General features: G+C 41.5%; 1 protein-coding gene across 1 annotated transcript in view; it reads left to right on the plus strand.

Annotated features, from left to right (window-relative positions):
* LOC120568394 (glypican-1-like) overlaps positions 1 to 23,960 on the plus strand; it is a 72,480-nt gene that overhangs the window by 33,783 nt on the left and 14,737 nt on the right. Inside the window, 4 exon segments of the mRNA XM_039815908.1 lie at positions 6,913 to 6,977; positions 6,979 to 7,072; positions 19,900 to 20,127; positions 20,412 to 20,575. Coding sequence (XP_039671842.1) covers positions 6,913 to 6,977; positions 6,979 to 7,072; positions 19,900 to 20,127; positions 20,412 to 20,575 — 551 coding nt within the window.

Here is a 23,960-nt window from a genome sequence, read left to right on the forward strand (position 1 = left end):
AGCTAACCAGGAATGCAGGGTGGTAGCTGTTCGACACAGACCATAGTGTTGCCTGTAATAAGCATTTGTTTGTTCGGTATGTGAAAACGTAATGTGTACAGTTAGTGGATGAGACATGTAAAGCTCAAATGCCAAATGGCCCTGCTATTTAGCCCTGTTATTTTTCATCTGTTTAACCCTTATCCACTGCTCAAGTGTGGGTGTGTGTGTGTGTGTGTGTGTGTGTGTGCATGTGTGTGATTCCTGGTGTCCATGGGCATTTTCCTTGGCACTGGCAATAATCCACCTAGCTGTGTGGACACACACGAACACACTCTCACCAATGACTGGATTAGGCTGCTAATCTCCCAGATTCCACAACATGTGTGCACATTCATGCATGCATGCATGCGTGCAAACCCACACACATTTGAAACGGTGTCAGTTATGCAATGTCAGTCATTACCAGGAGCCATCAGTAATGTGTGTCAGCATATTAGTGTGGTCGCAGTCATGCTATTTTGCCAAATGTGCTTCAGAAGTAGGGATATTTACCAACTGTTTGCATCTAATGTGTCCTAAATTCCAATATGCATAATTTTCCAAGCAGTGCCAGCAGTGTCAGACAGAAAAAATAAAACCAGAACTCTAGTTTAATTAGGTTCACAGGGAAGACTAGCATATATTCCCATCTTCTTTATTGATACAAATGTGTGGAAATATCATTGGTCTTATTCAGACCTTGATTTAAAACTACATTCTGTAGTATATACTCTCTAATCTGGCTTGGTAAACCTGGGCGTGGTCACCTTCACGTTATAAAATAATTCTGATACTGACATAGGTTGAAACAAAAAATAACAATATTAATAGATGCCAAAAGCAAATAGAATGTACAAATGACAAAAAAGATTGAAGATTACCTTAGTGACATAAGACACTACTGCACTTCATGACGTTATGTTGTGCTATTTATGTGCTTAGTCAAAAAGTCATGAAAAATGGTTACGAAAATATTTAAATGCTCAGTTCAAAAGATGCCCACTGTGCTCAGGCTAACTTGGAGCTTGATTATTGAGCTCTTTTGTGAATTTGCAACGCAAGATCAAGCAAAATACAATACGCTGGTTATCTCCAGGTAACATGCAACCTACTTTTTCTGTCCCCCAATGTCTAACCCAAGAACAGTTTCCACATAATGGTCAGGGTGTAGAATGCACAAGAGAAGAAGTCAAAGAAAAGTCATAGACATAGGTCTAACAGTCTAGACAATGTTTATGTCTAGACAGTTACACCTACAGTATGGGCATTTTCTCAGTCTCTCCAGTCTACCTGAGCTTTACGCACAATGTTGTTGACGCAGGGAAGTTCACACAAAAATGGACAGGTTCAGAAAGCCTTTTTTTGTGTGTTGAAAAATGAATTCAATATACGTGGTGCTTAAAGCCAAGAAAGCCAGTGAAAAAAAAAAAAACTACAGCCCAATTTTTCACCTTACTATCGTTGAAGGACAAAGAAACCGAGGTTTTGAATAAAATTTGCACCACGGGGGGCATGCTCGAAATCCTCCATGAACACACTGAATAGTCAAAGTCTTAGTTCCCCAGCTCAAAATGGGATATCTCAATCATCTTAACACCTGCAAAGGTTAACATATGCTGAATTAATGGAACTAATGTTGTATCAAAACTTGCCACAAGCGTGCAAATGTCTGAAAGGATGAAATAAACTGCTACAATGGCTGTGCATTATGTTGTAAGAATGTTCATGTGTTATCATGTTTTTTAGTCCCTGTGGACCAGAAAAAACCAAACTTACACTAAATAGTGACACAGTGATGGTGACATAAGTGAAGCATAAGGCCAGCATTTTGATTTCTCCTGTTTTGTTCACATACTCCCAGACATATGACGGAGACACTTTGGCTTTGAGTCATTCTTCACTTCCTGTTGCCCACTCCTCTCTCTGTGTTTCCCACCATCTCTAAAAGCAGCTGACTGTCAGTCTCTCCCATGCTTTATCACAGTGTGCACAACATTATTCTGCACTCCCAGATTGCTGTTTAATAGGAGCCTTCCTCCCTGGTGAACAGTGATAAGCTAATGGTAAGGGAATTGCTCACCATTTAGCAGCCGTGTGTCAAAAGAAAAAGGAAAGAAGTGATGACTTTTATGGGGTGAATAGTTTCCCTAATTTTTCCCCCAAGCATACATTAATTGTTGGGTGGGTGGGTGGTTTATGCATGTGTGTAATTCTAAGAGAGGCCAGATAATTGGCTTGCTCTGTTCTGATTTGCCTCGCAGAAGGGGGTTGATTAATGCAGAACACCTACTCTGTCAATTTGAATATATTTGAATTGATCATTTCATTTTAACAGATCTTATTTATGTGTGGTTTTCTTTCATCTCTGTGCACCAACTGCGCAATCAGTTTAAACTAAAGCTATTCATCTTACCTTGCCGGACAAGAATTGTATTATTATTATGACCTTATTTTTCAAGTTTATCTTGCATTCCATTAAGGTTATCCAGACTGCCGGAACTATTCAGGAACAATAGAGACAGGAAATGGCGAGGGCAGGCTGGAAATTGGTTAATGCAAGACCAAATCTCAAATGTACAAGGAGTGGTCATGTGGTATGTAATGAAAAGATGTTTTTTTTAGCCATCTCTTAAGTCCAGAAAATGGGAGATGTGTCTGGTAGTCTGGTAGTGGAAGCACAGAAAATTGGATGTCTCAAGCATTAGCTGCCCTCTCTGTTGTGGCCCCTTGGATGATACTGTTGGAGCCTCCCACTAAAACAGCTCTTCACCAGATTGAGCTGTCCTCCTCTGCTGATTACTCTAGTATCCTCTGGCTATGAGACTGAAGTGTGTGTATGTGTGTGTGTGTGTGTGTGTGTGTGTGAGAGAGAAAGCGTGTAGGTGTAAAAGCGAGGCCAATGGTCTGCTTGTTTAGGATACATTTCCTCTTTATCGAGAGTGGCTGACTGTCACTCACACCCAAATAAACACACACACAGATTTACACAATCCCACACACATATATACGCTTAGTTCAGTTTACTGAGTCAAATGGAAGAGACTGCCTTGGTTGTAACATTAGCTGACTGTTAGGTTAGCCAACTGGAAACGTAATGCTCTGTTACAGGTGACCTTTCCTGCTGTGTCGCATATGTGTTTTAAAAACTGCATGCGTGTGTGTGTGAGTGTCAACTCTGCAGATGTTGTGAGTGTATATGGAAAGTCATCCCATTGTTTTTTATATATAAAAAAAAAAACTGACTGTTTCTGCCTGGCTGCATCTAAAAGCCTCACGCATCCTACTGTGTGTGTGTGTGTGTGTGTGTGTGTGTGTGTGTGTGTGTGTGTGTGTGTGTGTGTGTGTGTGTGTGTGCGAGTGTGTGTGTGCATATTGTTCTTTGCACAGATGTCCTTCAAATGGCAGGCAGCAAGCAGATTGTACTGGAAGAAATGGCCACAGGCCCGTAACACACTAAAACCAGTCCAGGCATTTAAACAGCCGTCCCAGGGGCTGACAGATTGCAGCTGACCCCTGAAAGCACTGTATGCTATTCCTCCATCAAGCTTCTCTCTCACTCTTCCTATCCTATCCCTCTCCCTCTCCCTTTTTCTTCTGTATTTTTTTGCACTCTCGTCTTCACGTTCTCATGCTCTCATTCAATTTATTTTTCATCCCACTGGCACGCACAAATCGCACAGACTTTACATACAAGTGCCTTTCTCCAGGTACAAACTTTCTCTCTCTCTTCTCTCTCTCTCTCTCTCTCTTTCTCTCTCTCTCTCTCTCTCTCTCTTGGTGTGTGGATGTGAGTCACACCATGACTAGTGAGATGGTATTGAGAGATACTCAATGTCACCTTCTTCTCCGATCTGGGCAGACTGTCCTCCACTTTCGTGTTCGAAGAGGAAAATCGCCTTTAATTGCTCCACTTTAGAGTTGGCCTGGATGAGGCACTTAAAGGACAGTTATAGAAACTGTGTTTAACATATAATCAGTAAAGGGCGTGGATTCATGTCATACACACATTGACTGTAAAATAGAGCTGAGATCACGGACTGGATGGGGGCGTATGCAGTGATTAACTCAGCCTACAACTAAAGTAAATGAAGTTGACATGCTTGCTTGTAAACGTTGATCCAGAAATCATTAGCTTTAACAATGAAAAGGATGGCAGGATCAATCTTATTGATGGCAGCACTGTGCCTATAGACTTGCCCTGAGCTGAAACACCACCAGCTGCATGCAAATCACAGCCTGAGGGACATTAAATCATTAATCCCGTACTGTTTACTATATGCCTTTGTGCAGGTTATGTAAAGCTCAGTGAAGTGATATTACAGTACAATAAGTTTAGTCATCTCCAATTAGTCTCTCATTGATGTAATGTTTTCAGTTCAGTTTGTTTGTTTGTCTGTGCTCTCCGAGTGCCCTTTTAGTTGTTATTGTGCTGTTGAAATAATTTAAAGACATGGCAATGGCCTTCTGCTCAAGTATTGCCTGGAAACCATTTCTCATCCCAGTTTCCAGTTTGTAGAGGATCTCATCAAGGATGCCCTCTCTCCCCGCTGCTATTTGTCTTATCACTAGAACCCTTAATACAGGAAATATGGCCGTCACAGAATGTAAGCCCCATTATGGTGGTGAATATATGCAATTATATTTTGCTGTATGCAGATGATACTTTGCTATACCTGAGTAATGCAATGTGTGATCTGCCACAGGTTATTTTTTTCAGTACCTTTTCAGGCTATAAAATTAATTTCTGGTGAGGTGGAATGTATTGGGCCTTTGGGTGGAAAGGTAGACTCAGTGAGATTTAGTTAGGTGCCTCTTCCATAGAGGGAGTAATTTAATCGAAATGGAAAAACTACAACCTTCACTCTGTCTACAAACACTGCTTAACACAAAGTGCAACCAGTGGCACACTGATATGACTTAACAATGGAGATGTTGGCTTCTGTAATACAGACTATGGACTAGTCAATAACACTTGTTATTTTTATCACCTGATTTTAACCTGCACATAAATTACAAAGGTGAATCCTTTCGCCAACATTTGTTAAATTCTTTGGGGTTTGAATGTATCTTTTGAAACCAAAGATCACATATTCTAATTTGGAAATTTCTTTTAAACCACCCAGACCTCTCAGGTCGTCTGGGACAGGTCTACTTGTTGTCCCCAGAGTCAGAACTAAACAGGGGGAAGCAGCGTTCAGTTTTTATGCTCCACATATTTGGAACAAACTCCCAGAAAACTGTAGGTCCGCTGCAACTCTCAGTTCTTTTAAATCTAAGCTAAAGACCTATCTTTTTGATGTTGCTTTTCTTTAAATAATCTATTAACTTTAATTTCTTTTACTGCACTGTAACTTTTATTCTTATACTGCACTATCAATTTTATTCTTGTCTTTTAATGTTTTTAAATTGTTTTAAATTGTTTTTAACTGCTCTTTAATGTTTTATGTAAAGCACTTTGAATTGCCCTGTTGCTGAAATGTGCTATACAAATAAAGCTGCCTTGCCTTGCCTTGCCTAATGAAAGAAAGTAGAGGTTATCAACCCTCCATGTTTTGAGAAATTTTGATCAACGGTGTGACGGACAGTTGGTTAAATGGACTAGAGAAACGGAGGCGGATCTACAGAAGAAATGTGTGTGTTTTATGGCTGTGGGGAAAATGGTTCCTAAACAGGCCCACAGTGACACAACAATTGGATGCTTCTTGTTTGCAAATTTTTTTTTCTTTATTAAAACTTATACCCCCACAGAAGCAACAGCACGTAGATAGTAAAGTGTGACCTTTTTGCTGCCTGAGGAAGAGCACTGAGTTCAAAAAGGGTTGCCATCCTATCTGCATACTTGCTACAGCCTTTTTTACGTTTGTGCACTTTTAGCTACATGGGCGCATCAGAAGTGTACAAGAAAGGATTGTTCTATCTTTATTGTCTTTAGAAGTCCAACATAATAATCTAAAACCTTTATTCTTTCCTCTTCCCACCACAAATGTCTCAATGTGATTTGTTGTGCCCCATTCTACATAGTACAGTGCATCCTTGTTTTTAAAATCAGTGTGTGTGGTGTATTTCACTGTGGATTAATTGTGTGTGTGCGCATGCGTGTGCTTGTGCTTGTGTCTGGAAATAGTGATAGTGGGGAGGAATCTTCAAAAGTGTTGCATCACACGGTATCTGCTCTATTCACCTGCAAATTAACATCACCCACATGAATTTTGTTTGCCTTAGGCTTTGTTGCGTTGATGTGGATGATGGTATTTCCGTCTTACATCATTTCTTCTCATTTCAGCAGCAGCTTGACTGACGTTTTAACCAACTTTGAAATTTTCTCATGCGGTATTTGGTTGTGTGTGCGTATACTCACACAGAAAGCCTTTGCATACAGATCCTTTCTACTTTGTAGTATGTGTGTGTGTGTGTGTGTGTGTGTGTGTATTTGGCAACAAATAGCACTGGCATGTGTGTCAGGAGTGCTCATTAAAATTGCATGGGAGCTGATGCTCTACTCCTGCTCCACTGCTCCCTTTTCCACAGAGTTCTCCACATCTTGCCAGGTAATCAGGGGGGCGATTGCATGCAGCCCTGCCACCTCAACTGCCAACAAGCTGGTGTTTAAGGCCATAAAAAACAGCCACTGCAGCTAATTCAGTCATGTTCATGTTGAGTATTTTATTCAGCAGCAACATTGGAACTATTAATCTCAGTGATGTTGAGTGCTGCCTGAATTGATGGAACCTGTTAATGCTAATGCCATGGTTGTTCTTCTCTGCTTTTCTTCATCCCCTCATATTCTCCTTCTTCCCTATTGGTTCTCTTTTCCTCGACTATCCCTGCCCTTTTCCTCCACCAATTCCCCATCCTTTCCCCCCCCTCTGTCTCCACCTGTCCTCCTTGTAGGGGAGCACCTGCGCATCTGTCCCCAGGGTTACACCTGCTGCACCAGTGACATGGAGGATAACTTGCGCCTCGCTAAGCCACAGGGAGATAGAGGGACTCCTCAAAGATGTTGGCCGATCCTTACAGACCTCACTCACTGGACAGTACAAGGCCTTCGATGGTGAGTTTGTGTATATGCAATAAGTGTATGGATGAGGGGATTAGATTTAAGAAAAAAGATAATCAACTCATCCCATTTGTAATATTCCCATATACTGTACAAGGACTTACAGTACATACACCTACATTGTATTGCCAATAGTGGTGTTTTTCCTTTCACATATTCATCCTACACACAGACGTACACTTACACACAGGCTCACAATAAGTGTAAGAGATTATTATACAGTCCGCAGATTGATGAAAAGCATTGATCTACTGTCATGCTTCAACATAGGAGGTTGGTAATGCCTTGCGGTGGTGTTGTCAGAATGCCAAGTTGTTGTTTTTTTTACTTTGGTACCAAGTTTCCTAAGTCAGTGAAGTGGATCCTACTTATCAATACTTGCCTATTTCATTGGAGGAGTTGAGCCTATAGTATGTTCATTTCTATCAACTGAATCAAATAAGGCTTTGCATACAAAGAAAGCTATTTCAATTCCTTACTTCAACTCTCATGTCCCATTAGACATTGCAGAAAAAATTATGTTAACATTTTCCAGTAAAATGTTATATCGTGAGCTGAGAATTATAAGGTTCCGTTTAGTTCTGAGATATTGAGCATCAAAGTTTTTACATCCCAGCTATTTTGTGAGATGGAACCTTTTTATTTTATTAATAACTAACTAAGAAAATATTTTTTTACAAAAATAACACCACACAGGCATTAATAAACACCTAAGGGATCAGATTATGTCAAAAACTCAATTTCGGCCAAAAGTGGAGATAGAACCTTATAATTCTAAGCTCACGATATATGATTGTAATTGCTGTGTTGTAGCGACATGCACTGGAGCAAATCACTAAATCTACTTTGAGTCTGCACCACAGCAACATATTGTTTAAGCTCTTAATACTATGAAATAAAATCTGGACTTAATTGCAGTGCTCCGAGTGTGAGCGAAGAAGTGAGAGAGACAGAGAGAGGGAGAATAAGAGAGGGATTTTCAATCTTAGAACATTGGCGCACCAAGGCAATTATTTGTGTCTAATGACCTGCTCCAGTTAATAGAAGGGTGTCTCTGTGCTCCACTTGTTCCCCTTGGCCAGTCGGTGACAATGGATCTGTCAGTCGGAGCTCTGAGTTTGGTTAGTTAGCCTGACCTTTTCAGATCACGGTGATTAGTGGCAGAGTGACATTTCCTTACTCTTCTTCTAGCGCTCTGTGTCCTCTGTGTCTCTCTCATAGTCCCTCCTTTTCACTCAGGGGGGCTGTTGACTGTGCCAAAGGGATACAGTCACCCTGCCAAGCATGTGCGTGTTCGCGCACACACAGACACACACACATACACACACAGAACATAGAAATTCTCCAAGTTTATGTCATCCTACAGTTCTTGAGCTACATTCTTCAAGAAAGCACCTCATTTAGCACAGCATGCCAGTAAACACAGACTACAGACACACACATTCATGCAGCACTCAGCTCCGACCTCTAAACAATCTAATGATGTGCATCCAAAAACTGTAGTTAAATACACAGACACACGGCACAAACGTGGTAATTTGTGTTGCTTCGAGAATGAAGTCATTTGTAGCTTGTTTTGTTCCTGTGTGCTTGTCGGATGTGTTTTTACAAATTTCTGAAATTCCTCCCCTATCCTCTCCAAAGCGACCCACTCCAGCTCTGTTCAACTTTATATATATTTTTGTCCCAGTTTCTCCTGTCCGCTTGTCTCACTCCAATGAGCATCAGATGGGGATGGCAGAGCTGACAGAGGGAGGAGAGAAGTATGTCTGTGTTGAGACCTTGAGGTCTAAAAACCATCTGTTGTTGACTGCGTCCTCTGAAGGCGAGAGCTGAGCGATAGACTGGGGTTAATTGGACTATAATACTTTACATTTGCTGCCACATGATCAGCGCAATTTGGGAGGATTCAGCCGGCTTACTAAAGACATCCTGTTGTTATCCTTTGCTGTTGAGAAGTGCAAAGTAAGATGAGTTACTTCTGTTTCAGGCTTTGATAAACAACTTACGACCATTTTAGAAGTGGATTGGTGTTTGGATCTTGGAAAAATATTCAGTAAGGTTGATGTTTATGGTTAAAAGTAGGTGAGTTTTTTGTTCATATAATAATAATAATAATAATAATAATAATAATAATAAATTTTATTTATGGGTGCCTTTCATAGCACTCAAGGACACCTTAGGGCTGAAGGAGAGTACAGTGACATTGTACCATGCTGACAGTCCCTGCACATCTGGCTGTGTTTAGCAGGGTGTAGGCTAGCTAGCTAAGTGTAGGGTGTTACTGTTCCAGCACAGGCAGACTAGGCCTTTTTAGGTCCAGGGACTTTGGAAGAAGCCGCAGATTAGAGGACCAGCGTGCTCACATACAGCTGGCCCTGGGTCTGCGAGTGTGTACACTGTATATATGTGAGCATGCAGATGTGTGTTTATATGCATGTGTTTGTAAGTTTGTGATTTGGTGTGTGTCACTGTGTGACTGGGTGAAAATGGTCTTTGTATAAAGTATGTGGGCTTGTGGTTTGCACTTGGTAGTCCCAATATCTTCACTGTCATTCATACTGTGTAGAGAGGTAAGAAAGTAAATTATATATCACGTTAAACAAAGATGCTGCATATAATGCAGAGGAGGAAAACAAAAGGGGAAGGAGAGGAAAGAGTGAAAATGAAAAGGGATGTCGTTAGAGCAAGGACGAGGGTGAGAGATAAACAGGTGGAAATGAAGAGTGGTAGCTGGAGAGAGAGAGAGAGAGAGAGAGTGAAATTAACAGAGAAAGAGAGATGGGGTTACATATGAAAGTGAGAGGGACAAGGTCAGAGCGGACACAGAGAGTGATGGCACCAAAGGGAGCTGTGTGTTAGATGGCAACCAGGTGTGTTAGACAGACGGAAGCCTTAAACCTGGCAGGTGGTGTTTGGCATACTGGTGCCATCACTAGCATCTGGATTCACTTTGTGTGTGTGTGTGTGTGTGTGTGTGTGTGTGTGTGTGTGTGTGTGTGTGTGTGTGTGTGTGTGTGTGTGTGTGTGTGTGTGTGTGTGTGTGTGTGTGTGTGTGTGTGTGTGTGTGTGTGTGTGTGTGTGTGTGTGTGTGTGTGTGTTTGTGACTTTACTGCTGCCACATATACATCATGCAATATTAACAAAAGGCACGCCTGTTACTTTTGAGAGTCACATTTAAGATATGCAACTATGACTCTCTTAAGGTAGCCAAATGCCTCGTCATCTAATTAGTGATGCGCATTAATGGCTGAACGAGAATCCCACTGTCCCTACCTACTATCTAGCGAAACCACAGCCAACAGTACATTTACATTTACAGTATGTAAAGCACTTCATGGCCCTGCAGTATTCTGCATACAACTGCAAACTCCCTTCCTGGTCCCACTGCTTACAAAAATTGAGGTCCTCTAACACATGGCTTGTGTCTGTGTCTTTATTTTTTTTTATAAAGGTCAAATTGGGACAGAGCTATATATCCGGCTAAAAATGAATAAATATGAATAGAAGCCCATCTATGTTTCTATTTGATTTTCTCAGTCATTTGATGTTATGAAAAAAACCCATTATAGCTGTGCCTGAACTCTTGTTTTAAGTGTGTATGACTATGGCAGCATGATTAGCCAGTTTACTTAAACTATTTTGATAATCAATTCATCATCAAAGTACATTTTTAATAATAAAAAAGCCAGACATTCTCTGGTGAATAAGTTGGTGAAGTTTTATAGATCAAACGATTTATTTAGTATTTTGTTGTTGTTTTTGACAAGATAGATGAATATGTAGATACAGAGAGTTTGGGTCAAAGAAACTTAACTCTTAACTCAGGAATCATCCACACACACAGACTACACACACATTTGTGCACTGGCACACACAGTATTTATGAGCAGCCAAATGCTTATTGGCCAGTGTGTTCCAGCCCATTTCAGTTCAAGGCAGATCAGTGGTCATAGAGCTTAATCTGATTTGAAGAGTACTGGCTGGCTGGCTGGCTTATTGGTACGCTCATTTCTAAAAGGCCAAGCAGGACTTGCTTATTTATTCATTTAAGTAGAGCTCTGAGCATCTCCCATCTGGACTGTTAAGTAATTCCACCTCCTCCCATGGAGATAGACTGAGGAGTAGCAATCCACGAGAATGACATCAAGCACTCTCAATTGTATCCTATCAGATTGAGGAAACAGGCCCTAAACTTGGATCAAAGGACAAGTCTGTATCACCATCGGCCGATAGCAAGCGGCAGCCTGCGGATTTCTTGTCCGCGACTCGTCTGGCAGCTCACTTGGGAGTTCTGATACAGAGAAAACACTGTGCTCTAATCTTAATAAGAAGAGATTTTGCTAATTTACAAGTGAAAAAACATGCATTTCTAGGTTAAAACTGGAACACATTTGAGTTGATGACTATATTTCAATGTGTAGTTGACCTGCAATACATTGACGTCTACAACATTTTAGAAACACCTCTCAGTATTGTATAACACCATACAATTCAACAGCACCACTGACTACAGCTTTCAAATTAACCTCAAGTGTAATCAAGACCTTTCTAACATTTTAAGGTGAGCCTTATTGCAGGTTGTTGTATTTGACTGCATTAGTTTTAGCTCGGTGTACCTTATACTCTGGCCGCTGATTGTTTTCAACCAAATTTAGCCGTGTGTTTTTTCTTTTCTTTTCACTTCCAAATCACTAAACCCATGTTTACTAAGATTGGACACTGGTGGCCCATTCTACATCTGTGTTGTGATATTCCCACAATTAAGCTACAGACTTGATTCACTCCCACCTCCCACGTCTCGCTGCCCACCTTCTAATTTCCTGCTTTCAGGGTCACCTCTGATGATGTCATCAGAGACAAGGACATCTGCTCCCATTGTGGTGCTTGATTGGCTCATTTTATCTGCATGCAAATCACGTCGGTGGGGACCTGGAGTACACTGGCCTAATTATGCCAAACACATTACTCACTAGGAGCGATGGCGCCTTGAAAGAGAGAGAAAAAGAAAGAGGAATGCATGTGTTAGAAAGGATGACAGTGGGGCAAGCGGTGGAAAGTAAGATGAGATAGAGGGAAACAGAACCAAATGAAAGTGAGGGTAAGGAACGGTATGGAGCTTGGGAGGTAACAAGCATGGGAAAACAGCTGAAAAAAAAGAGAACCAGATGGATAGAAAAAGAAACATACATGGGTAAATGGTGCATAATGCTAGTAAGGGAAAATCAGAAGAGAGGATATGGAAAACAAGCTTCCACAGAGAGCCTGTTGATAAATGACATGCATTATGTGATGTGTCGGCTTGTTTAATATAAGGGACTTTTTAATAGCATCTAAATGCTGGCTGAGGGGCTTGCAGTGCTCCTGGTGCACAGTATGTGTGTGATAAGTGTCGTTATTGATGGAGAGTCAGACTGACACATAAACAGTCTAATGGCTCCCATATCATCATTTGTGCATTCAGAGCGCCCAGGACAGCAGTGTTTGTTTGTGCCTGTTGTGTTTATTTATATTGTCCTTGCACAGGTAGGGAACTAACAAAGGGAAGGGCTCAGGATCATTGTGCTTGTGGATTGTGTGTGTGTGCGTGCGTGCGTGCGTGCGTGTGCGTGTGTGTGTGCGTGCGTGCGTGCGTGTGTGTGTGTAGCGCTGTGCCTCTCAGTAAACATAGAGGATATGTTTTGGGCCCTGTTAAGCGAATATCTCAAAATCGGATTAACATATTTCAGTTAAATTAAGGAGGAAAGTAGTTTGTGCAAATTGGACCACCATACTGCCATTGATTAAACACTTTGATAATTTCCTAACCAGGAGAAGATGGAAGTCTATCTGTATATACCAAAAATGATTTTCTGCCATTGTAATTTTTTTGTTGCCAAACCGTTCACTACAGTTACACATTTCATGCATGGCTAAATGCCTCTTGAATACATGATGTACTTTTAACCTTTAAGTGCAGGTGACAGTCTGAGCGAACCTGGCTATTATGACAGTTAGCTTACAGGTGGCAACATGAAGTTAATCACCCGTAACTCAGTAGTCCTGAGTCACACGGATGTTGCACAATTCATTCTTGTTTAAACGCCTAATATTCCCAGACATGATTTGGATATTCCCCAAAAGTCACTGCAGCTGCCGCCCAATCAACATGATTGTGTATTTTGATGCAGATCGGATCCAGATGCAGCTTAAAATGTTCCATCATTAAAATAACAAATTTAGAGCAGTGTACAGGCTTGGCGGAGGTACTCTATGTGCTCTCTGAGTACTTTCTAGTTTTATTTTTTAATGCACCAATGGCACCTGATTTTCAACTCCTCTCCTCTCCTCTCCTCTTCTCTTGGCATATGCCTCATCTTTTGCTCTCTGTCTCTATCCTCCCTGCCAAAGAACCATCTAGCTAATATGATCATCCAGCACTTGCCAAATGGACAAATAGAATTAAGGCTGTCCGATATGAAAGAGATATTCAATTGTTGCTTTTGCAGCCCTGTTTTCCTGTCTTACTCCCTCTCATTTTTTTTTACTGATCTTGTCAGTATCTGGCACACTGCCAGAACTCAGTTAATCTGTCATGTTTCTTAGCTAGTTTTCTATTTATGGCCAATAACTGTATGTGAGTGAGTGCATGCATCTACAGCACACTTAAGCATTCATGTCAACACCAGTGTATGAGTATTTACTTTCAATTTGTCTTCCATTTCAATGCGTGGGTAGTGTCATTCTCCTGCAAAGAACCATGTGATTTAAAGATCAAGCTTTTCCCAGGATTACATATTTGATACATTTTTTTTAGTCCTTCGGCATAGTCCCGAGTGCTTTGAAACATTTCCTGCACATGCAAGACAATGTTAACTGCCAATTGGAGGAAACAAACACCAACATGAGTTTTCATGGGAGACCTGAGAGTTTGGTGAGAAAATAACAAGTCATTAAAGGTTCAGTGATTTCTTGTCAGCCTGTGATTACTTAATCACCAACCTGTTTTAGATCAGATTAGTCAAGCAGCTGGTGTGAGTTGCAACTTTATTAGACAGCGGCAAATGTTGCCAGACCCGTTAAGCCCTCTGTATGAGAACCTTGAATCTGGATTATCCTGGAATGAGTAGCACAAGCCTTGGTCAGTCAATACCTCTGTGTGAGAAGGGAACAGCGAGAGTGATTGGCTGCTGGAGGAACATCAGTGGTACCTCTGGGTTACACAGAATCTCTTGTCACTGTCAATAACCCAACTTGACACAGGAGACAGAGTGAGAGACCCCAGGGAGATAGAGACAGGGCACGTGAAGGTAAAGGCCACTTGTCTGGTTTGAGTCTAAGAGTTTAGAAGAGTGGGAAATTCTTTAGAGTAATTTTATGGCATTTAAGGGTTGGTGTGTACACTTTAGTGTGTGTGCGTGCGTGCGTGCTTGCGTGTGTTTAATCAGGTTTAGAAGCAGTGGGATAAGTGGACGTAGGAATATAGTTAAAATAAGCCTCTGACATGTCAAGGTGGCCTGGATGGGAAGCTCAGAGTGATTACAAATGAAATCATTAACTCCCCTCTCACCGCGGGAAGAAAGTCATTAAGACACACATGCTTGACTTGGCTTATTCTAAGTGTGTGTGTTAGAGAGAAGAAGAAAAAAAAATGAAAAGCAGAATGGGATGGAGGTAGAGAGTGGCGAGAGAGATTTTCCTCTGTCACATTAAAGAAAAACGTTTGCTGTTCATTTTGAAAGAGTATGGATTATCATGATTTAAAAAAAGGATATTCTCCAATATTTTTATACAACACGCTATTGATGGTTAAAATAATGAACTATGTCCCACTATTACAGTATGCGTCACATCATAGCAAACTCAGTAGCTCATTTTGCGCGTTTTTAAACAGCTTGCTTGAAGTTATTCATTTGCGCAGCAGTTATGATAAGATCATAGAGTCACAATATGATTCCACTTAAACTTGATACATGACAATAGTGAATTATAGCCCAGACCTACTGTTTTAACAAGTATAATCAGTCTGGTATGGTTATGGACAGAGAGAGTGTAATATGCTCAACAGATTGTAAAGCCCTTTTTTTTTACTGTATATAAATTCTGGGTTGTAAATAAAAAGATTAACTCCTGCACACTGTCTATTTTACTGATGGTATACTTATTAATAATATTTATTTGTGAATTTACCGTGTCGGTCTGCTCGAACGTCATCAGGTATAACAATATACTGTAAAGAAATTGACTTTGACTTTTTAAAATTTTCAAAGTTTATGTTATTTGTGAATGATTTGATCAAATATTTGGATCAGACGACAATTAACTATCCTGATGCAATTCGAAATGACTAAGAGTTAGCGGGCAAGATAGAGTAGCTACAAAAATAGTAATTATCGATCTTTACAACTAACTGACATCACCTATGTTAAGGTTTGTGTACAATGAGGGGTGATAGTGTCCTGCCGACTGCTACAGTGAACGTGACTAAAACTATCCACTCCACGCCCAATGTGCTGGGATATAGAGCTGCAAAGATGACTCGATTAGTTGTCAACTGTTAAATTAATCGCCAATTTTGATAATCAATGAATCAGTTTAAATCATTTCTTAGGAAAAAAAGTTCAAAATTAAGGTCAAAGGTAAAAAAGTTCCAGTTTCTTAAATGTGAATATTTTCTAGTTTCTTCACTCCTCTATGACAGTAAACTGAATATTGTTGAGTTGTGGACAAAACAAGACATTTGAGGACGTCCTCTTGGGCTTTGGAAAACACTGATTGCCATTTTTTCACCATTTTCTGACATTTTATAGACCAAGCAACTAATCGATTAATGGAGAAAACAATCGACAGCTTAATCGACAATAAAAAAGAATCGTTAGTTGCAGCCCTCCTGGGATATAAGCAATCAGGTGCCCTCTCCCATCACTCCTTCCCCTGGAGAGCAGACACTGGGGGAGAGAAGGTGGAGGTTATGCTTTATAGGATGATAGAAGATTGAGGGAGAGTGTAAAACGGAGGAGGGGTGAGGGAAGGAATGAGCTTGTAGCTCCCTGTATCTCCCTGTATCATGGAAACACAAACGAATGAAGAATGAGAAAGGTCATTTCCACACACATGCACAGGGGGCTTTGTGTCATACTAATGATGCTCATTATTCACTAGAGCTGAAGGCCAGAGGAGAACTGGACAGCATGATACCATTTACCAAGATCTGCCCTCCACATGTGGTGATCCCAGAGCACTTCAAAACATGCCCTAACCACATAAAGACTGTAAACACAAATATGCATAATTCATTTAGGGCTATCCAATCAATCGAAATTCTAATCGCAATTACGATTCCGGCTCCTAATGATCACAAAAACAGAGTAATCGGAAAAAAACGCACATTACGTTTTGCAAGTAAACTCATATTATGTCTCGTGTTCTGAATAATAATAATAATAAAAAAAGTTTAAACGGTAAAAGTATTAAGGGACATTTCCCAGTTCAAGGTGCTTTCACTGTTGATTTGTTTTACTGTTTCACCTTTTTTGAAGTTCAAGAATTGCAACATCTTTCCATAAGACAATGAGTTATCGTGTTCAATTATCGTGATTTCAATATTGACCAAAATAATCGTGATTATGATTATGATTTTTTTTTTTTTTTTTTCATAATCGAGCAGCCTTAACTTCATTTAATGGCGAAAACAACTTCACTCCATCACCTGAATGAAACTATGTCTGCTGAAACTCATTTCATTTAGCCAGACCTGAGGCAGTTTTACAGTATGGCTGACAGTACACAGCAGGAACGAATTCTAATGGGGATTAAAAAAGCAAAGCTGCGCCTGTCACAGCAGCTCTCCGTCCGTCCGTCTGACTGCCGCTGTGTGTCTGAGTGAGAGGCTCTGGGATCCTTCTGCGTCTGTGTGTGCACGGGAATGTGTCACTTTGAAGTTGGTTTCTCTGCGTACATGTGTGTGCACGTGCTTTTCTGCTGACTCCTGGAAGTATGTCTTTGTGTGTTGGCTTGCATAAACCCGTGTGCTCGTGTGAGCGACACAGACGCAGCTCTCCCGGTGCTTTGAGGCTGGCCCAGAACTGTGTTTCTAGATAGTTTGAGTGACAGGAAACAGGGGAACGATGTGTCATCCACCTAGGAAGTCTCGCTGCTAAACAAACCCTGGACACACGGCCGCTGCATGTCAGAAGCATTTATCTCACCAAGCATTATATTCTAAGACACAGGCTACACAGCATTCATTAAGTTGCCATTTGCTCTGCACTCTGAGATCTGTAGCTAATAATAAGGAGCTTAGTTTGCTTTATCTTGTTGAAAACATATGCGTCAGCCTTGTCTGCCTTTAGAAAATAGACTTCTTTGCCTTTACACTCATTTATTTATAAAGAACATATTGCACAATTTCAAGCCGGTCCCCCATCATTCTTGTCATCTTACAGTAGGCCTTAAAACCAAATAGTTACTTGGTTTGGTTTGTTTCTTCCAGTGTTTTTTTGCTTATATCACACCAACGAGGAAAAGCAGGCCAGTATTTAAAAAAAAAGAAAATGGAATTTGTTATGACATATCAGTACTCCGTTGCATTTTTTTAACCCCTCAGAAGTAAACATTTATGCCCAGAGCTCATTGTTCCAACATTACTATAACTCAGATATAATGTACACTCACATACATTATTTTGGGCATGAACCCAACTGAGGGAAACGTCAAAAGGCAATTGGTCGTGTCACCGAACAAGCCTGTGGTTGTATGAGAAGGAACGTGACCTGATGTGTCAGAGTGTAGAGCTTTTTAAACCAAACCAAATTTGGATACTTGGAGAGGTGCCCCTTGATGTTTCCAAGATGACTTCGGAAACACTCACTAAGCGCAAAGAATGACCGTTAATCCGATGAGAGTAGTCTAGGGCTGCGCAATTATTCGCAATTTTATCGAAATCGCAATATGAACTAGTGCAATATCCAAATGTGCAAATCCAATCTTTGTTTGGTACAGATCCTCGCAAAAAAAAATCACACTTCCGTCGAGTTTTCAATGAAAATGAGAATAATGATAGAAAAATGATCATTCCCTCCAATATCGTGAATCATATTGCAATCGCAATATCAGTCAAAATAATCGCAATTAGATATTTTCCTACTATCGAGCAGCCCTAGAGTAGACCTTTTTAGCCCGGAGTCTGTGAAAATGCCAGACGAAAGCAGCAAATAAGAGCAGCGGTGCAGCAGGCCGGCTGGTGTTTATTGATGAGTGGGAAAGAAGAACAGAGATACAGCATTCAACAAGGCCAATGCTTGGATAATGCCACGCAGATGGGTCAGGATGAGCTTAGCATTATTCAAATGTTATGTAACTCCAAGTGCTGTGATTGTCTTTAGGCATGTGTGTCTTGCTACTGTTTACCTTGGCTTTTTCGTATGCTGTCGTCATGGAAACTGTTAGAAGACAGGGTGTGTTTTTATATAGTTTTAAACATGCTGGTGTGTGTGTGTGTGTGTGTGTGGTAGAAGTTTGTGTTATGATGTTTCTAAAAACTGCTTCGTTAGGGGAATAAGCTAACTCCAGGCGGTGTCCCCTGTGGAGGCCACAACCCGCTCTTTTCTCGTCTCCTCCCGATCTGAGGTGGTGGCGGGCAGAGATAAGACACCTACAAAGTAAACACCGACGCAGACTATAGCTTCCCATCTCCCTGCCGCACAAACTCGCACGTATACACACACAGGCAGACAGGCAGACAAACAAACAAACAAACAGATTAACACAAACACACACATGCACCAGGTTTGAACCCCTTGTGTGTGTCGGAGATGCAGAGCAAATGTTAATCCTGAATGGATGGATGGTTTGGGGACAGTGGCGTGCTGCACATTCTGCTGCAATACATTTGTCAGAACAGGGGCCTCATTTATAAACATTGTTTACACACCAGAAAGATGAAAAAAAATGTGTATGGCACTGGCCACAGAAAGGCTGGGGTTCATGAAAATCAACTTTATATAACAATATAGGCACCTACACGGAAACTCACCCATGACCCGTGAAATGCAGTGCAGTGAGTCATCAGTTTTAGCTACACCTGTCCAGTCTGTTGCAACCCAATACAACAGTTTCACGAGCTTAAAACGTTCCGTTTTTTGTAGACTCTGTGTTATTTTTCGGAGGCTGTGGAGATTAGTGGAGTTGTATCCCTTTGGGATTGTAAATGCTTTGGATGAAACATTGAGAACATTAGTGGAGGGTTTGGATTTGCACTCTGCGTGCAGCTCTGTGTTTCCATTTGCTTTTTTTTTTGTTTGTTCTTGTCTCAGTCAGACTTCAACATTCTTCTACTTTTTTTTCTCTTTCAAGACCGTCTGCCTCTGTCTGTCTGTCTGTCTGTCTGTCTGTCTGTCTGTCTGTCTGTCTGTATCATATATCTGTAAATCCTCACTCGGAGCAGTATATACTGCACCCTGAAGCGCTGTCAATTCTCTGACATCTCCTCGAGGGACTCTCACATATATCAGCTTTCAGTATACTGACAGCATGAGGCAACGTTGGTACAAAGCAGTTAGAATAAGAAGGAAATTCTGTAAAAAAAGAATCTGTGCATTTGCTGTAGTGGTTATCTGTAAATATTAGAGACATCTTTATGGCTCTGAGAAGTGGATACATCTTGTGTTAATGATTGGCTTTATATGGAGCAGCACACAGTACATAAGTGGGTGGGATAATGTGAAGTTAAGGGGAAAAAAATAGCACAGGACAAAATAATAATGTGCAGTGTGTGGTTGCTGACACTGTAAATATGATTTAATGTGAGATTTAAACCATTCATTTTCTATAACTGTTTTTAGGTTCCTTCCTGGAGTTGCTGAACCGCTCGACGATTAGTCTACAGGAGACTTTCCCTCCAACTTGGGGCTCCGTATACTCCCAGAACTCCCAGTTCTTCTCTGACCTGTATACGGATTTGAGGCACTATTACCGAGGCTCCAATGTCAACCTGGAAGAGGTGCTCAACGAATTCTGGGCCAGGCTGCTGGAGAAGCTCTTCTACCAGGCAAACAAGCAATATGTCATAGGTACATCCAGCTTTTTCTGAGAACACCAAATAACAACCAAGAGCTAATTCATGGGTTAATGATGCATTTCGAGCAAGGCTTTATTGCCTGAGACCACTACTGATATACAATATACTGTATACGTAAGACAAAGAGCAGAAAATATGAAGAGGATTTGACAATGTCAATTTTATGTCCCATTTATTCATCTTGTAAAGATTTTGATATTGCTTTATTTAAGCATCATTTTTAGATGTGTTCTCTACTTAGATAAAGATTTGAATGAATGTGTATGCTGGTTGCAGGTGAGGAGTACCTGGAGTGTGTGTCCAAGCAGATAGAGACACTGCGGCCCTTTGGAGACACACCCCGTGTGATGAAGATGATGGTCACACGCACATTTGTGGCAGCACGCTCTTTTGTTCAGGGACTGGTGGTCAGTGGGGAGGTGGTGCGCAAAGTGTCCCAGGTAAAAAAAAAAAACTCTCTTCCCACCCTGCAACTGTTTTCTCTCCCATTTTCTTACCTTTTCATTTTCAATGGCATCACCTCCGTCCAATACCTGTGATAGGTCTCTTTCCCGTAAAATGATAGTCCCATTTTCATACTTCGCATGCTGGTTTACTTTGATTGTATTTGATGAAAGCGACTAATTGCCCAGCATACCTTTTTTACTGGTGTCTAATCTGCCACAAAGCTCATATCCTCTGCTCCCAGTACATGTTCATTGGTATTCTTCTGTTAAGGGGTCCGTATTCATCTCTTCTTGGTGAACACGCAGACATGCACACACACACACACGCACACACACACACACACACAGGCACGTTTTTATCAGTCCGTGTGCATAGTATAAAGCAGTGGCAGATCAATGTTGGTGGAAACGAGAGGCTCCATAAAGTATGGCCCCCGGCTCAGACAATCAGCCCCTGCAACAACAGTTAATGTCAGCCTCACGCTGAAAAATGTCTCCCTAGGCCGCGGGGAGGGTTAATATCTCCCAAGAGAAATGGTCCCCTCTGTGTATAAGACAAGAGTAAGGTTAAGATCAGAGCAAGACTGAGAAATCATTTCAGCTCCTGAAAGGGAGGTGGCCAGTATTGATGCACCGGGGGGGGGGAATATCTCCCGTCAGACACTGGGCAAGGAGGGTGCAGAGTGCAGTGGCCCCATGAGAAATATACGCATCTTTTTTGAGGAAACAGATGCTGCGCCAGAGACGAATATTCCAGTACAATTCTTACTTTGAAGAAATATTACAAGGTCAGGCCGTTTGCAAGCATGAAATAAGGACAAAAGAAAATGACGAAATAGGTTGTTGTGCTACTACATGACTGCAATGCCACACATTTGGATACATGTCAAAGAAAGAATCCATATAATCCGTCTGCGTTTCGCTCTGATATATGTGCTCTGGCTCACACTGCGAGTGGCACATACAGTACTGTATGAATACAGAGTGAGACAGCCTGGCCTAGCATATCTCTCTCTGCATCTCTTTGGCCTAGAAAGTAACCGCAACGTCTCACACCTACACGTAGGGACCTGATGTCTCAATTAAGTGCCTGCACGCAGCAAAGCCTAGCACAGCACAGCCACAGGGGAGTAAAATCAGACATAATCATGAACACAGCTACTCTGGCGTAGCTAGTGAAAAACAAGACAGTGACAGCGACAGCTAAACCTGCCTGACCTGGATCTAAGGGAATCATGCAACTAGTCCAACGGAGCTAGACACAGTTACTACGCTTTGACTCAAGCAAGCAAACAGGGAAGTAAGGATGAGAGTTAGCATGGGCAGCATGCTGTGTTGAAATTGCTGTTTGTGATTTGCGTCCCATGGGTGTACCCCTGGACCGAGGCAGAGTAGCTTATGATCTCTGCCGAGCTCGCCCACTGCCAGCAGGACTCTAAACTGATATGCATCTATCTTAGAAAAAAACATTCACGTACACACGGAAGTAAACATACACACACACACATCCTTATTCCATCATTCCCCTCCAACAGGGAAGCACATTACCCCTGTGTGGCTACTTCCTAATGCACATTTCCTGACTGATGCCATTTTGTTGGTGCTGAAAGACAGTGAGCAATATGTTCATTAAACAAGGCTGGCTGGGGGAAATGTGTTAATAATTAGCACAGCTTTTACAAAATTACAAAATGTTATCACCAGCGCTAATACCAGTGCACTGGAGCGGCTGCCACTCTGAGTAAGGTCATGGGCTGCCTTCTATTATAACACATTTATCAAAAGTCTTAAGTAAGTAAGTAAGTAAAGTTTATTTATAGAGCGCTTTTCACAGATAAAAATCACAAAGTGCTTCACAAGGTACAACCACATTGAAATACATTGGATGAGGATAAAACATTTAAAAAGTCAAAGATAAATTAAGCCGAATCAACTAAAAGCTTGTTTAAATAACAGTGTCTTGAGTTGTCTTTTAAAAGAATCAACAGAATCAGCCACACGGAGGAGCAAGGGCAAGGCGTTCCAGAGTCTGGGGGCTACAGCCTGGAAGGACAGGTCTCCCCGTGTTTTATAGCGAGTCTTTGGGACCATTAAGAGACTTTGGCCTGCTGATCGAAGGGCACGGCCTGGGGAGTATGAGCGTAACAAGTCAGCAATGTATTCTGGGGCCTGACCATTTAAAGCTCTAAAAGTTAAAACCAATATTAAAAAGAGAAGGCAAGAGCGTATTGTGAGAACAGGCACTATGGACACACTTGGTCAAGCTCCGTTAACGAGAATTTCCAAGCTAGGTCCCTTGAACTGTGCAAGAAGAGAGAATGTCTAATTTGTCTTTGAGTCGTCCAAGTCGGGGCCTGTTTAACCAGCTGTTTAATTTCAAATTCATAATCTGTGTGTCAGTCTGTGTCCCTGTCTTCCCCAGCACACAATCAGCATTGTGCTGTACTTAAACATATTGGAACAGCACTGCGCTGTGATGGGAACAAATGAGACAGTGAGAAAACGCAAGAAAAGGGAAGAAAAGACTGTGACAAACTCCAGCATCCTCTTTTTTCCCCCTATCTTACTGCTCACTCAATCCTTTTTTCTCCTTCCTCACCCAGTAAATTGTACGTAAAAACGTGTCTGTTTTGTATTTCCCCAAGCTGCACCCTGTGCACCCCTTTCAGTGTGAACAGCGTGGTATACAAATTTGGATCTTATCTTTCCCATCCTTTTCCCTGTAATTCTATCTTCGATTGATTGGGCCCTAATGAGACAACCGCTCCTATATATAGCTATGTGTTGCCACTTAAAGGGCCCAGCGACTGAAGATGTTTACCACACGCTGCTCAGGGAGGTATCACACTGCTTGAGTGTAAAGCTGGAGAGAGTAGTGTTCTCTTTGTGTATGTGTGTGCTTCAAATGTCTTTCAAGGAAGTGCTTGTGTTTGCTACCAACATATAATATGTTCGAGTTGGATTAGCCTTGAAATAGGAACTACGGCGAAAGGTCATGAAAGGAATACAGCAAGAGACCAAGGTGCGTGGAAAAAAAACTGAAACATCTGAGAAAGTTTTTGTGAAACAGAAAAGGAGATCTCAACAGTAAGACGCAGTCATTCTTTTTGGTAGGACATTAATTCCTCCCTTGCTTCGCTCAGGCCTGCACCCGTTGCTGTGTCCCCTGTTTTATTCCCTCGGGTAGGGGAGTGGAGGAAGTAGGCCACGCGCCGCATGGCTCACTCTGGAGGCAAGGAGTCTGGATTGTCTCGCACTATAACACGAGGGGGAGAGGTCGCTCATATATCCTTACTAATAACAGAGGAAAGACAAGCAGAGAGAGGGGGAGAGAGAGACACACACACAGAAGAGTCGCTGGCTCGATTGCCACGAGCAA

This window comes from Perca fluviatilis, chromosome 11, assembly GCF_010015445.1.
Source record: "Perca fluviatilis chromosome 11, GENO_Pfluv_1.0, whole genome shotgun sequence".
In the NCBI taxonomy this organism is placed as follows: Eukaryota; Metazoa; Chordata; class Actinopteri; order Perciformes; family Percidae; genus Perca; species Perca fluviatilis.